The sequence below is a fragment of the Saccoglossus kowalevskii genome, chromosome 9 (genome assembly GCF_978046115.1).
Source record: "Saccoglossus kowalevskii chromosome 9, keSacKowa6.1, whole genome shotgun sequence".
Lineage (NCBI taxonomy): Eukaryota > Metazoa > Hemichordata > Enteropneusta > Harrimaniidae > Saccoglossus > Saccoglossus kowalevskii.
Window position 1 is genome coordinate 22995319 of NC_140649.1, and position 15003 is coordinate 23010321.

The following is a 15003-nucleotide window of genomic DNA, read 5'->3' on the forward strand; positions in this document are numbered from 1 at the left end:
GAACATCACTTCCTCATAATATGCCCAGTATATAGTAAAGAGAGGGTCATTTTATACGATGAAGCTGAACAGATTAATCCTGACTTTACTAATCTCATAAATTCATAAAAATAATGTCAAATAATAACTTAACAATTCCTCTGGCACAATATCTGAAATACAGCTTTGTTATTAGACAGCAGAACCTACTTAGTCATTGACTTTTTTTATACCTATTATGTGTTCAATGGGACAGGGTTCTTGTTTTTATATTTAGTTTATAGTTTTTTGTTTGTGTTTCATTTTATTTTATTATATATTTCCGTTACTAACTTCAATTTAGTCTGTTCTTGGTTGTCTTTTAAACTATTAGCCATTGTAATTTGATTAATTTTTATCTGTAATTTTTGTTGTTGTTGTAACCTTTAACCTCCTTCAGTAGGTTGTTATGAGTTAATAAATTGTTGTTGTTCGTTGGTGATTATTATTACGGAATCACTGCGTGTTATGCCGGGGAGGGGGCATTCGATTTGGCGCATAGGGCCCCATGCTTGAATCTCAGATAACAATATTTTATTGTCTCAAACACGTCAAACACGACATTTTTGCTAAAAGAAATAACGCATTTCAGTAGTCATTAAATATCAAAAACAACCCCTATCAATTTTGAACGTTAGGTATGATACAGAGTTCACCCGGAGATTTCACGACGGGTTTGCCGGGAAGCCTGATTCAAAAATAAATTTAGATATTGGCGTTGCGTCTTATTACATTGGTACCACAAATACCTATAACTATTTTAATAAACCTAAACACATACGTGTTATTATTATATTATTATTATATTATATCAGGTGCAGTCAACGAGTAAATTTGCAAAAATGTTTGGTATTTATGTTTGATCAACAGTAACCTAACATTATTAAGGCTTAATTTAGTTTGGATGGGAGAGGTCAATCTGTTCGCAACTCCCCTCCCTCTCAACCAAATTAAATTGCCCTCCCACTGTTTTTGTTCCCCGCTGCTTTCTCCCCACTCGGTTTTGCTCTCACCCCCTCTCCCCACTCAGTTTTTGTTCCCCATTGCCCTCTCCCTGCTCATTTTTGTTTTGCCTGTCCTCTGGACGCGCAGTTGTATCTACTCTCTCGCACCCAGTTCATACCGTCTTGCGTATAACCCCTCCGGCAATAAGCGCAATATACGAACCGTGACACCAGTAACAGTGCTAAAAACTTGCCAAAAAGGGTATGCATATAGGAAAACCCAGGAAGGATTAATTTAATCAGATTGCCCTCTCCAAAAAACTAACGTGCACTGGACTGCAAAAAACAGGCATTGTTTGCGACGATTGCCATCGGTGGTGGCGTTCAGTTAAATTGATCACGTGCTAAGTGCCACAAATGGAACGGCACAGTCTGCCTCGGGCGGATATTATCCTGCAGTTTGCGCCATTGGACTACTCCCCTTTGGCCAGTCTAAACATTCCTCCCCTTTGGCAATTTGGTTGTTGATGCCCGCGGAAAATTCTGCATTTTGCCCTTTCCCGCTCAATCTAAAAATGGAACTTGCCTGCCCTCTGAATAAAAATTTTCTCCTACTGGAATTCCCCTATGAAAAACCCTATTTTTAATGCCCTGAAGATGTTTTATTTTGCCTGCCCGCTGAAAATCCCTTGCGAACACATTTTTTCACGAACAGCTCCGTTGACTGCACCTGTTATATTAGTATAGACGTGACTACCTGTTCAAAAACCGCTCTTATGCGCGTTTTGTGTTACAGCATGTACAGTAGTCAGTACGTCTCAAATTGCTTCATTATGGGGAAGGAAAGTGGCGTTGGCACGGGGGTGGACAGACTGAGGGGCGGTCGCCCCTCGAAAAAGATGTTGAGGCGTCGCCCCTCCAAAATCAAGCTGAAACCCTTCGTGTCAGCAAAATTTGTCCCTCAAAATGCAGGAAATAGCATTTCAGAGGATCTAGATATCATAACTGTTAAGGGGAGCGTGCCCCGGACCCCCTAGTAAGGTTGCGCTTTCGGCGCGAGGTCGGGTGAGCAAATCTCGCCCCCTCATGCACAATTCCATACCGCCGCCCTTGAAGGAGGCATGATGACGATGCTATGCGTAATCCAGATACATTTTCATGCGTTTTTTTTTGGGGGGGGGCATGCCTCGCCCCCCCTCTGGATCCGCAACTGGCGTGAGCCATAATTTTAGCAGCCCTACTGGTTCGACTGGAGTTAATTTCCGTATCACTGCGCCCCATCGGCGGACATACTCAGACGCACCCGGGCGAGTCTGTCGGCCAGGGCGCTATGTTACACGCTAATCATTCGCAGTTTGTATGTTTGATCAACATTTGAACGGCTCTTCAAATTGCCGTAAACGCTTAGATGTACAATGATATTGCTTACAATAACATAACACCGTAGACAGTGTTAGGAATCTACACAATCTAACCTCGTAACATCTACAGATTATAACGTGATCCACTGCACTAAAGTTTTCTGACATGATTTTAAATATTATATTGTTACTACTGGGTGTCTATTCTGAAATGGATTTCCAATACTAGTATGCATAGCCGTCTAATTTACACATACATCATATATAGCACTAATGTACCCGTAGTATTGCATTTCGGTTCGTCTGATTGAAATACTACTACTCTATTCCGATTTTATTCAATTATTTTTAGGTCAATTGAGAATATATCACCTCCAACATGCGCTGCGGTCGCATTTAACTACTCTACAACAATAGTTTCACGTCTAGTATCGACCTTTTATTTGTGTTTTTTTTGAGGGGCATTATATATTTTTATCTTTTCACTGTCTTCGATCACATATAATTATTATTTAATGTTAACATTGTTATATTTTATTTTCGATATCTTACTTGCCCACACTATTATTCATTCTGCAATTTGTAATACTTATCAATCTTGTATAATTGATAAAATAGTTTTAATAAAATAGTGAGACAATGACAAACAAAGTTTTTGTAACATCCCCGTTGTTCCTCGTGCGGTTATACACATACACGCATGTATATAAGGTACTCAATGCAAATAATGCATCTCGAATTGGAATGCATTAGTCTACTAGTCCAAGAAAATCTAACTAACCTAAATTAGGGTTACTCATAATATCCATAAAAAAGACCTGACAACAACAATTGAGCCATCACGGCCGCAGTGAGTTTACAAATGATGGTAACTCGCTTTATTCTTTATCATTAGTGAGCTTTGCTAAATATATTGTGACAGTGTAACCAACAAAGGATTGCTTCTGTCTTTTTCGATTAGTAGAAAAACAGAAATACTTCCGCCTACAGAAATACACTATCGCACAACATTATCACTCTGAGAAACTCAACTTTGAGTCAAATTGTATCTAGTGTATTAAAGCGGGGGAGTCGTCACCTGAGCATGCGTCCGATGGCCATAGCGTGTCATTGTTTACAAACAAGCGTCTACTCATGAGCCTTTGCGTTTTTAGCGTATGATGTTATCGTCGTTTGGGTGCTCAATTCCCGCGTGTGCGCAGGTGACGACCCTGCCGTTTTAAACTGTGTTCCTAATGGTGATGCAAGAGTGACGGGATGAGTATCACCATTCAATGTAATCTCTCTGGTCTCTAGGATGACCGATGTATAAACTGATTTCACCATTATTTACTGCAGTGTAAACGTATTTATTTTGCTCGTGTGAACAAATACATTTCTATTTGCACTACGTTGTTTAGTTTAGGTACAGAGTGTCACGTTAAACAAATTAAAGTCTATAATTTAAGCACCTTGTTTTGACTCACTTATGTGTGTTTTCGGAGCTATCAATATATTCGGATCGTAATGTGTCTTAAGTATTTCACATGTTAACGTTAGTGTCGCTTAAGTCTTTATCGTAGTACTTTACTTGCAAGGATTATCTTAATAAAAACAACAGTGGAATAGCTTATATGTCGTGAACACTTGTCCGGGCGATAGTCTGTCATTAAACTTTTATATTTTGGTCCGCGATTGTTTATTGCCACACTTCTCCTAAACGCAATTCCTACATTGTATTACAATATACCAAATTTTATTTTGTTCAAAGAAGATGTTAACCATGATTAGAGCCAACGGATAAATCTCTAAATAGTTTTTCTTGACTTTTACTTGGATTGAATTTATTAACACACATAAATGCACTATGAGCCACACGATCGTTGATCTTTCATGTGATCGAATAGCAATATGGGGTGCCGTTTGTAAATTAATATAAATAAATTTACAAACGGCACCCCATATAGCAATAGCCTAAACTCTGATTTCACTTTTCATAGGCAATATTAAGCTTTAAATAATAACAATATTCTGACAATAATTGCAATATTAGATACACATATAAATGATATTTTATCATTATACTTTATGAAATGTATAGTACTTAAGTACATGGATAATTTGTGATCAATCGGCCACAAATAGTACCAGTTGTTGATTTGAATTACTTGTTGCAATAAACAATGTTGCAAGACCATCAAAATGTCACGTGATTATTAGCTACAACACGCTGCTATTTACAAACAAATATAGCCAAATCATTTAGATATGCATACTGATATATGTTGCCTATACGTTGTTCTTATCAGGAGCACTGTACATGTGATTATCATATTGATAGCCATCGTCTAGTGAAAGGATTCTGGTAGAAAATTATGATTGCACGAAACTTAGCACGTAGTTTTAAATACCCAAGGTTGACATGTTTTCAACGATTCTGTAGGTAATTGGTTAACGATCGATTGCATTCGTTGTTTTGTAAATAAAGCATTGATAACTTGGTTAAAAAACAACTAAATACACATGTACAAAACAAGATAATTGTAGGTCGTCTTTAATGGACAAACACTGAAATAATTAGATGGCCCATTCCTAATTTGCCTAATATTACATTATGTTCTTTAGATAAAAATCTATTTAAAAAACCTTTTTTGATTAAAATTCACAAATAAACTACATCTCTACCTTGATTGCTTAACTCATCCAGGAATACATTTTTGTCATCTGAAATAAATTTGTCATCTGAAGTAGTTTTAAATTACTATGAAAAGGACCCATGCGTTTTATACTTGTATATACCTGATATTTGGCTTGTGAATGATATTCACTATCCGTCATTTCGAACTGTCTATTTGGCGCAGTGAGCGTTATGTAGTACGTAGATTGCTTTACTGCAGTGCCGAGGTCATTGTTGTAATAGCGTATGATCGACACAGAACGCTTTGTGACGTAACTGCTTCCCGGGCATACAATGTTTAGCCAATCCAAAGCATATATGCCAATTTCCGATTTCCGCTTATTTCCGATTATTCAGTGTTATGAATTATGACATGTATTTATATTGAATATATCCATGTATACTCAGCCAAACATATCTAAAGAACGAATTGTGCATGTTAAATGGATCGAAGATCGTTTGAGTCAAGTTAGGAATGTTTATTTTGTCTCATAGTATCGTAGCAAGTTTGGCGGATCGTTGCGACACGTTTGATTTCATCAATCACAAATGTGTTGTCCATAGCGCAATAATATATGTTTATTTGGATGTAAGACATTTTTTTTTATTTATAATTGTCTATTTTGACTCTTTTCTTGTTTTCATGTCACATAAACCATATGCAGGTTAGGCAATACACGATTTAATGCGCTATATAATGCGTCAAATAGACCCGGTAAAATACAAAAACAGAGCTTCCCTCGAAGTCACATCCATTACTGAATGAATCTCTGCCAGTGGTTTAAGTCGTTCAATTGAGTCTGCAACGCACTCACCAATGGTAGGGGTCGACTATTGTTCAACCTCAGGTAGAATACCGGACCACCAATCAGCAATCCCATGCAACAAATATTACGCTACAAGTAAACGGTCTGGAGCTGCATGAGGTTAATTTTATGACTTCACGCCTATTTCTAATTATCTACCAAAACCAAACCCACCCTGCATACACAATTTAGATTGACGGGCACTTGTAGTTCAATATGAATATATGCATTCATAAATAGAGACAATAATGCACACTGGTCCATTCTTTCAAATGACGTCACACATAAATTATTATTAGGTAAAAAAATATGCTTGGTATGGTTACTCGTCTGAAACACTGGTTTGCCTCTGCACCAAACACCAACATTTCTATACGGTTAGTAAGGAGTGAAGACGATGAAAACATGTACTATGGACACCACAGCAAGGTCGGCAACGATCATGACTATGACATGCAATACTCTTCATATATATTAAATGTGTATTCAGATATCCAGTACCTGAATTTCCAAACGAGTGTCAAGTTAAAACATTACAGTATAGATGTCATCCAACCAAATGTAACTGGAGTTAACAGGTTGCATATTTATCACTAATTTTCGTATATTATTTCTATCTCTTGTGCACAACACGTAATTCGATATTATAAATAAAAACGTAAAAATATCCCGTGTACACGCAATTCGTTTTTTTGGAATTAAAATCAAGACACTCGTGACAAAGATCTCCCTGAGTGATTCAGAATACTAGATGGAGGAATAACCAAAGTTGAAATTTTAGATGCAACGATGGGTTGTACCCAATTGTACCTCATTCTGATTTGTTCATAACTAATAAACTTAAACATTTTTTTTCACACACATCGTTAAAAACAACGGACCAATTTATTGCGCTTCTAGGATCGTGTAGACTTCCGTGACACGTAGGCAACTACGAAGAGTACTGCGACCATTAGTTTTTTAACATGGAAGTTCACAAGCACACTGTCAAGCTGATCACATTCTGCACATGATTAGTAGCAGTGCGAGGAGTTATTAGGCCTGTATAAAACTAAAAAAAATATGGACGAGATAATCTTGAAAATCCACCAATCACAGCACCGTTACAGTAGCATTACCTTAGAGTGTTAGAGTTGGTTACGTGCTCCTTTAGAACTAAATTAGGTCTTGGTAATATTAATCAAATATAGCCAGTTATTGATGGGATGAACCAGTTATTGTGACTGTCATCAATGGAGTCAGTTAGTTATCGTCTGCAATTATGTTTTATCCGCCATCATCCACACAGTACCTTCAGGCAATTAAACATTCATTGATTTAGATTCCAAGAAAGTGGCTGCACTCTTGACATTTGTTATTATGTTTTCCCACTAAAGGGGATGGAAAAACTGTATAACATCACAGTATATGTTACGAAGCGAATAATGTATTAACACGGGGTGAATGGAAACCACTTTCGAACTTGACCAGGAGGTGCCATCATAAAAACAAATCTTCAAATTCGAAGCTAATATGAATAATTACATGGCAATATGTTACAAGATACATCGTATCATAAAGCGATTTTATGATAATAACTGATAGAAATATTGGACAAAGAAAATACAGATACACACTTGCATCGAATGCAACTACAAAATTAACAATGGGTGCGTGGGTGCGATTTTAATCGGCGTGAATTATCGATTATAACTTTCAATTTTAATCTATATTATGAATCTTCATATTCATTGAAATATGATCATGCCATTTGTATTGTCATGCTAAAATGATTTTAAATAATATCAATTTGCCATGCACTATTGATAACCACATGCACTTGTATAAGCCTAATAAATTGTTTTTACATTCATTTTTACGTCATACCATAGAGGTACTCTGTTACACTGATACTACCTCCCAAGAAGGTTCAAACGTATATCTGTAAATACGTTCTACCATTACCCTCGGAATATACCTATATATTATTATAGTCAGTAGTCTATAAACGAAGTGGATAAACCAAGCTAGTAAACAATATTTCCTACTATATACAAGTGGGGATGATATTCGCTCACATTCGATCAGGTTCAAACTGCATGTATTGGATCGTAGAGTTACAATAAAGGAAGCGTAATGTACATTTAAACAATACAGTGTTTATTATGGCGATGTTACAACAAAGAAACTACAATGTAACAAGAAGGCAACTGATAAGTACACGATAGAATTCCCTTTTTATAGGGTTGAGCAGGATTCACACCTATGGATTAAAATAGGAGTGAGACACAGTGATAGGTTTTCAATATTGATACATCGGCTTAAAATCGACCTTGCAACTGATTCCTATTGCGTTTGTGCTGTCTGTTGATTATTATTAAATGGCTTATGTAAACCGAATCTGTGTTTCTTTACAATAGAGATACATGCATTACGGTATATTTTCAGGCATGTAACAACTTTCAATTGTTGTATCTCAGCTAATATAGCATGTAATTGAACAAAATAAAAACGAATAGATAAAGCGAAACATGATCTAATAATATAACGAATATGAAAGAATAAAACTTAATCAACAACAACAAATATGAATCAATGAGGAAAAACACAAGTGGATAAGCATCCACGACAACAAGAGATTCTAGTTGCTAATGTGTAATCGTAATATGTAACGTTATATGTAATGATGAAACTTCATTGGGAGTAACTTGTTAATAAAAAAGATAATGTATATAATAATTCTGATTATATTATTCTGTTTATGCATGTTTTAAGATTCAAATTTTGCTAAGCGACTGATACTGAGACTCTGACACGCTCTGAAGGTCTTGGTAATGACCCTGTGGTTCTTTAGTTGGATCTGTAAAAAGTAAATATACATATTTAGTGAATTTCAGCATTTTTATGTACAAACTAATATTATGTTGTCACTAATATTTAGTTGAAATTCAAGACGAAAAAAGTAACTGTGGGTTGAAATATTGAATTGATGGGCAATTTACATTGATATAGACAGTATTGTAAATATGTTTATAATATGTTATTGATGTATTTTAGTATTCAAATTATGTGAATGCAGACATCTTTATGCATACATACTGTTCAGTATTGAGTAATTGGTTTCTTGTTAACTGCGATCGAAATATACATGGCGGATATTAAAATATTCAACTAGTAGCAACAAATATTAAATACATAAATTGAAGCTATATCGCCATACCGATTAGTGGGTCACAATTGACATTCAATGCATGAAAATTTAATTCGCACATAGTTGAATCATTGTATTTTACTTTATTGTATTATAATAATTTAATTTATTTTTTACTTCTGATTTCAATCGGCTTAGTGTTGGGTTTTTGTGTTTGCGTTGAATATTTTGCGATATTGCTATAACAAATAATAGAGATATCAGAAATTAAATGATATAACATGTTGTATACATGACATAATTTGGAATACCACAAGGGCTATTCTCATACTTATATAATATATATTGTTCACTTGTAAATGGCTTTCAATTTTAACATCATTTCATATGTTGTTATTTCAACTTTGGTATATATATGAGTATATTTGTCACATTGTCACCTTTAGTATAATTAAAGTTTATTTCTGAATGAGTTTGCTGAGAATGTAATCTGCACCGAACTGCAATGTATTATATGTGACAAATATATCACAAGCCATAGGTTACACTGTACTTACCGGTACTCATTCATTTTCAACTCTTCGTAATTATTTTCTTGGACGTCTCTTAGGTCTTGATAGTGATCATTCTCTTTTGTATGGATGTTTCCGTAATCTGTAATTACATTACAGTAACCAAACGTTACACATTAACGTATACGTTTCTTTATTACTTTAATATATAACCATCGTACGCATATATTTGGACAAAATACCTTACCTTTCACTTCTATTGACTCTTCCTCTGCATGAGCAAAATCATCGTGACTCTCGTTCCTAAACAGTATACAAACAATAAAAAGCATGTATATATTACCTATAGTAAAACCATCATATACTATTGGGAACGTTAAAGAAACAAATATTACTTATTTTTTCACATTATATAACATTAAATAACGTTGCTGTTCATGAACATGTATAGTTGACTGAAATGAAATACGATTACCTTTCTTTGTGTTTATTATGTGATTTCAAACGACATATTAGACATAATAACAATACGCCAATGACAATTGTAACAACTACACCTCCAGCGAAACCTCCTATAAATGTGGGTATTATATTAGCTCCTTCAGTAATTCTATTTTTCTTCTCGCCAGCTAGAAATAAGTTGTCAGTACATTAATAATATAATTCATGTTGTCAGCGTAAAGTGCTTAAGAAAGAACAAGGCGGGGGATATACAATCATGTACTTGTCAAAATGTTGGATAACAATATATTTATACAACAAACTTATTTTACGTAACTTGAAAATTTTTAATTTTATGTAAAATAACAATAGCTTTATTATATGTTTCAAGCATGTATTATTGAACCTAAGTGTCTTTACTGTCATTGCCAAGTGTGACCTATGCTGTACTGCACCGAGATTACCAAGAATATAGATTGTTTAGTAATACACTCAGATTGACACAAACTTTAATTATCCTTCACACAGGAAATTGCTAAACGGCTACGACGATGACAACACGGGTAAGCTAAAATGATATGAAGTGTACACTACTAAATATACATCAGTTGTGTATAAGTCTTAATGTCTGTGTTTAACTTGGGTTTTCTCAAACCAATGGAAGCAGTGGTTTCTGTTAATTTTGTTTCAGTTGTCATGTGAGGCTGTTCCAGAATATCAGAAACATCAATACCTAAAAAATCAATTATTATCAATAACATATTCATATTATTATTTGAAATGGTTTATAGTTATTATTAAAACTGACGTGTTAATTAGTTACTTATTAACGTTGTAATTTGTACATACAGATAGCATTTAGTTTAGACATTTTCAAATGTCGTCATTCACATCAATTCTAACTAGAACAAGAAAAGTAATATAACACTTACCAATTTTAGTTCCAGAGATAATTGATTTAGGTTTACCAAATCCCTTTGCTGTACTTGCACTCACTGATATTTCAAACTGTGTTCCTGGTGGCAATTCTTCTAAAGTGTGTGTATCAATACTGCCCTGAATGTGTAGATTCTTAGATTCAAATACGGTAGTAGAATACACAGAGTCATATGATCTATATGTTATCTATTAAAACAATTACAAATTTAAATGTTAAAATAAAAATAAAATACATTTTAAATAAATAAATTAAAGTAAAAATATAAAGTGACTGAATAAATAAAACAATACAAATCCCAATGCAGTTTTTAGTGACTTTCAACATTAGTGCCAAATTAGTATTTACACTCATGTGACACACGTTGTACCACGTGAAACCATTCGATTTTTATGTATTTTCAGCACTAAAAAAACACCATTTGGTCATTTAAATTGAACCATGAATGACATGTGATGTACAGTGTAAAGAAGATAGATCAAAGCATGTCAGAGAAATAACCATGGAACATCATTTGTTATAAAAATAAAATATCATCCACTTGAAACCCAGGAAAACAGACATACCAAGTTTTAATGATATATGTCCACGCATGATTGAAATCCGATTCAGAATGGAAGAAATGCTTGATTTCAATGAATCGTAGCACTAATGTGGCCGCCATTTAGCCACCTTGAATCATAAACAAAATGCATGTGATATTTTCATGTTCTTTTCTCAAATAGTCTGTGTTATGGTTGTGTGTGGCGTTGGATAAAAATCGGCCCAGGCAAGTTTGAGATACAGGTTCGGAAACAAGTAGAGAAGTGAAGTTATAAGTCCCTGTATTCGAACTATGTCTGAACGAGACTAAATATAGAGCAAAACTAATGAAGAATTATTAATTGCAACTAAGATGCAATCAAGCTGGGTAAATTTCAGACAAGGCATCAAATTTGGTAATGATAATATTCTGTTCCTATACTATGTAATTCTTTCTCTAGAAATCACCAAGATGTACAGCAGTATAAATATAAACTCAATTTTGAAGCCTAAACAATTGCCTGCCAATCTACAAATACTGTTCTTCACTGTATATCGAAATGGAATACAACAAGCAGCGCATTGTGAATCGAATTGGAAACAAGCACGCACAAAGGGGAGAGCTAGCACAGAGTTGCGGGAACTCAAACTAGAGAATTTGTAAGTCTCTGTTTTCTAATTACATACTCTATATTGTAATATATCACCACTGAATATGGCCGGATCTGTCCATATGAATCTGATGCTATTTTCATTTGCTCTGCGTACATCAATGAAGGCAGGCTGACCAGGAACTGAAAGATGAGGTATATGTGTGAATCAAAACATATAGAAACATATGATAACTTGTTTACATTATTTACAAATAAACACACATGCACTATATAAAGGAACTATTTAAGATATTTAACATACTTGTTTCTGATGTCTTAGTATTCCGTTCATCACTGTATTTACCTTCTCCAACACTAGTAGAGGCAGATATCTGAAAAGAAATATTGTTTTATACAATAATATGTAGCTCACAGCGTGAAAGTGAATTATGTACATCTACATATACACAAGTATGATCTCTTAAACGTATACAAAAGTATGATTTATTAACCCCTTTCAGGACAACTATATTCTAATGAATAAAAGCCTGCATTGTATACAGAATCATTATATTAATATGACTTATTTTGACCACATACATACCTCTGTTAATTGAGTAAGATCATGCGCTACTCGTAAAGTAAATATGGCATTTGATATAAAATAATTTCATAAATATCTAGAAGATCAACAAAATATAAATGTTTTCAAATAATATCATATGAACTTACTATTACAGTATAATTAACTTCATAATTCAGATTATTTATAGTGTATTCATTTGCATCACCACTATCTACCAAGATATCTTTCTTAGTACTCTTATCACCTGTTTTCCAATATGTAATTTTATAGGCTGTTATTATACCATTGGGTGGGTCTGGTTGTAACCATGTAACAGTAATTGTATACACTGCTGGTTGTAGTGTTACATTTCTCGGCTTAGAAGGAACTGTAATACAAATGCATACATTATGTTATGTTATAGGCTGTTATTATACCATTGGGTGGGTCTGGTTCTAACCATGTAACAGTAATTGTATACACTGCTGGTTACAGTGTTACATTTCTAGGCTTAGAAGGAACTGTAATACAAATACATACAGTATATTATGTTAATAATTATATATGATAGGGTATACAAATCATAAAAAATAATTGTAATATTTAACACCATACTGCAATGAAATGTGGAAGAAACTGTAGCTCATAACATTGCCTTTTGTCAACTGTCTATGTCTGAATTATTATGTCAACTTTTTGTTTCGGAATTATTATGACAGGGTTGTGAATAACACTATGAAATATTCACTTTACACCGCAAAAAATGTTCATCGTTTCAGAATTTTACAACATTTGTGAGAATAAAAATCACAAAAGTCACCGACAATCAGCGAGCAGCTAGAAACCAAAGTAATTTTCACAGCTTTAAATGATTTTTACCAATTCAAAAACATTGCAGCCCCTGGATTTCGGCATTCCCGTGTTGTTTCTTTGGGAAGAAAAGATGTATAATTATAAGGATAATACTCATAATATATGATAAACTCATAATATTTGATAACCGCATATTATTCTTCAAGTCATTTATTCCAAATCTTTGTTTTTATGTATTGTACATAAATTTATTACCATTATTAACACTTTTATTTTTATTTTATTTGTTGCTGAAGGAATAATTCAATGAAAATAAAAAATACTCTTTTCTCCCATTCAGCTCATCTAAAATCAGTGAAAATACAAAACAGCCAAAATGTTTTTCAGCAAAATTGTATTCAAATGAAAATTAAGTATTTAACAGTAGATTGTAAAATGCTGTACTTGTATTTGAACAAAGAATGTAAATTAACTCACCATCCTCAGGAGTTTTAACAGTTACTGGATCACTTGGTGTACTTGTAACATTAGCATTTCTGAGTACAGCAATGATCTCATACTCTGTGTATGGTTGTAATGAGTCATCAGTAATAGTTATTATTTCTGGACCATTCACACTCCCATCAAATTGTTTTCTCTTTCCCTTATATTCATCTTGTGTACCTGCCTTCCTATACTTCACTTTAATGTAATCAATGTATCCATCAATACTGCCTTGTTTACACTTTATACCATCGCTATCAGGAACCTGAAATATGAACAATATAATTAGTTAGTTCATTAGTTAGTGTTTAATAATATAGCACACTTTTCTGATTTGAGTAGATGGTATTCCATTCAGTTGTGGTACATGTGGATGATTCAATACCATGCAATTGAGCAGTGCATGAAATACATACTATGTGTATGAACACAATGGCCAGAGGAAAAAGGAAATGGTCACAAAGTACAAGAAAAATGTAAGATTACTAAAATAATGAAAAACAGAGAACAAGACATGAATGTCACAGTCCCTGTTATCTAATTATAAAATACTCATGTTAAAATAATACATGGAACATCAGCAAACAATTGAATTAATATGTACTCTATGTGAGTACAACTTATCATAAAGTGATTTCCCTTAATCTGATAACTGAAAACTTTCATTGACCCGGGTCCAAAATCTCAGAGTACACAAGTGCAACCAAACTATGTCTCGTACATGCTCAGGAAACTGCATTCATAAAGCTGAGTAAACCTCGATATACATGTACCTTTAATAACAACTTGACTTCTTTGTTAAATCAGGTCTTTTTATATTACCAGGACCTGGGTTTGTATCAGTATCACCACTATAATTCCCATCAAAATGTAGCCCTGACACCCCTCTGCATTTTCTACTGAGATTGGTAATGGTACAACCCATCTGACTCAGATCAAGGTCATGATATCACTAAAAACCCTTGCATTACAATCTAAGCTAATTATTTATTCTGAGCATGCTCAGTTTTCTCTCAGTGCAGTAGGGAGAGATTATTTTGGATGAAAATCTTGAAAAAGACCCACATGGGATTTTCAGATCTGGAAATAAAACATTACGAGCATATTCAACAGAGACTTGTTCATCAACCTGCCAAGTTTCATGATATATTCTACAGAATTTCTGAGAAAATGTTGGAGACATAAATGGGGGTGTACGGAAGGAAACCAGAAATAAAAGTAA

The 15003-nt window shown here is 34.1% G+C and overlaps 1 protein-coding gene, 1 long non-coding RNA gene and 1 pseudogene across 2 annotated transcripts; all 3 read right to left on the reverse strand.

Moving 5' to 3' along the window:
- Window positions 1-10461: 10461 nt before the first annotated feature.
- On the reverse strand, window positions 10462-12522 carry LOC146738988 (cytokine receptor-like). The gene is made up of 5 exons (XM_085504013.1): window positions 12514-12522; window positions 12243-12312; window positions 12015-12121; window positions 10801-10993; window positions 10462-10601 (listed from the first exon to the last, which is right to left on the reverse strand). The coding sequence occupies exons 1-5, from the start codon at window positions 12520-12522 to the stop codon at window positions 10462-10464; spliced, it is 519 nt and encodes a 172-aa protein (XP_085360139.1).
- A 246-nt stretch (window positions 12523-12768) lies between these two features.
- Window positions 12769-14028, reverse strand: LOC146738989 (uncharacterized). The gene is made up of 2 exons (XR_014930587.1): window positions 13776-14028; window positions 12769-12873 (listed from the first exon to the last, which is right to left on the reverse strand). It is a non-coding gene; the product is annotated as an uncharacterized LOC146738989 (long non-coding RNA).
- An 827-nt stretch (window positions 14029-14855) lies between these two features.
- Window positions 14856-15003, reverse strand: part of LOC146738990 (uncharacterized) — a 37109-nt pseudogene continuing 36961 nt past the window's right edge.

Excerpts from the sequence above, each read along its gene's own strand:
- LOC146738988 (XM_085504013.1), bottom strand. Across the intron at positions 10,994-12,014 it reads GTGATATATTACAATATAGA|ATAACATATAGATCATATGA; the intron begins GTATGTAATTAG and ends TTGTTTTAATAG. Across the intron at positions 10,602-10,800 it reads TATCTCTGGAACTAAAATTG|GTATTGATGTTTCTGATATT; the intron begins GTAAGTGTTATA and ends TTGATTTTTTAG.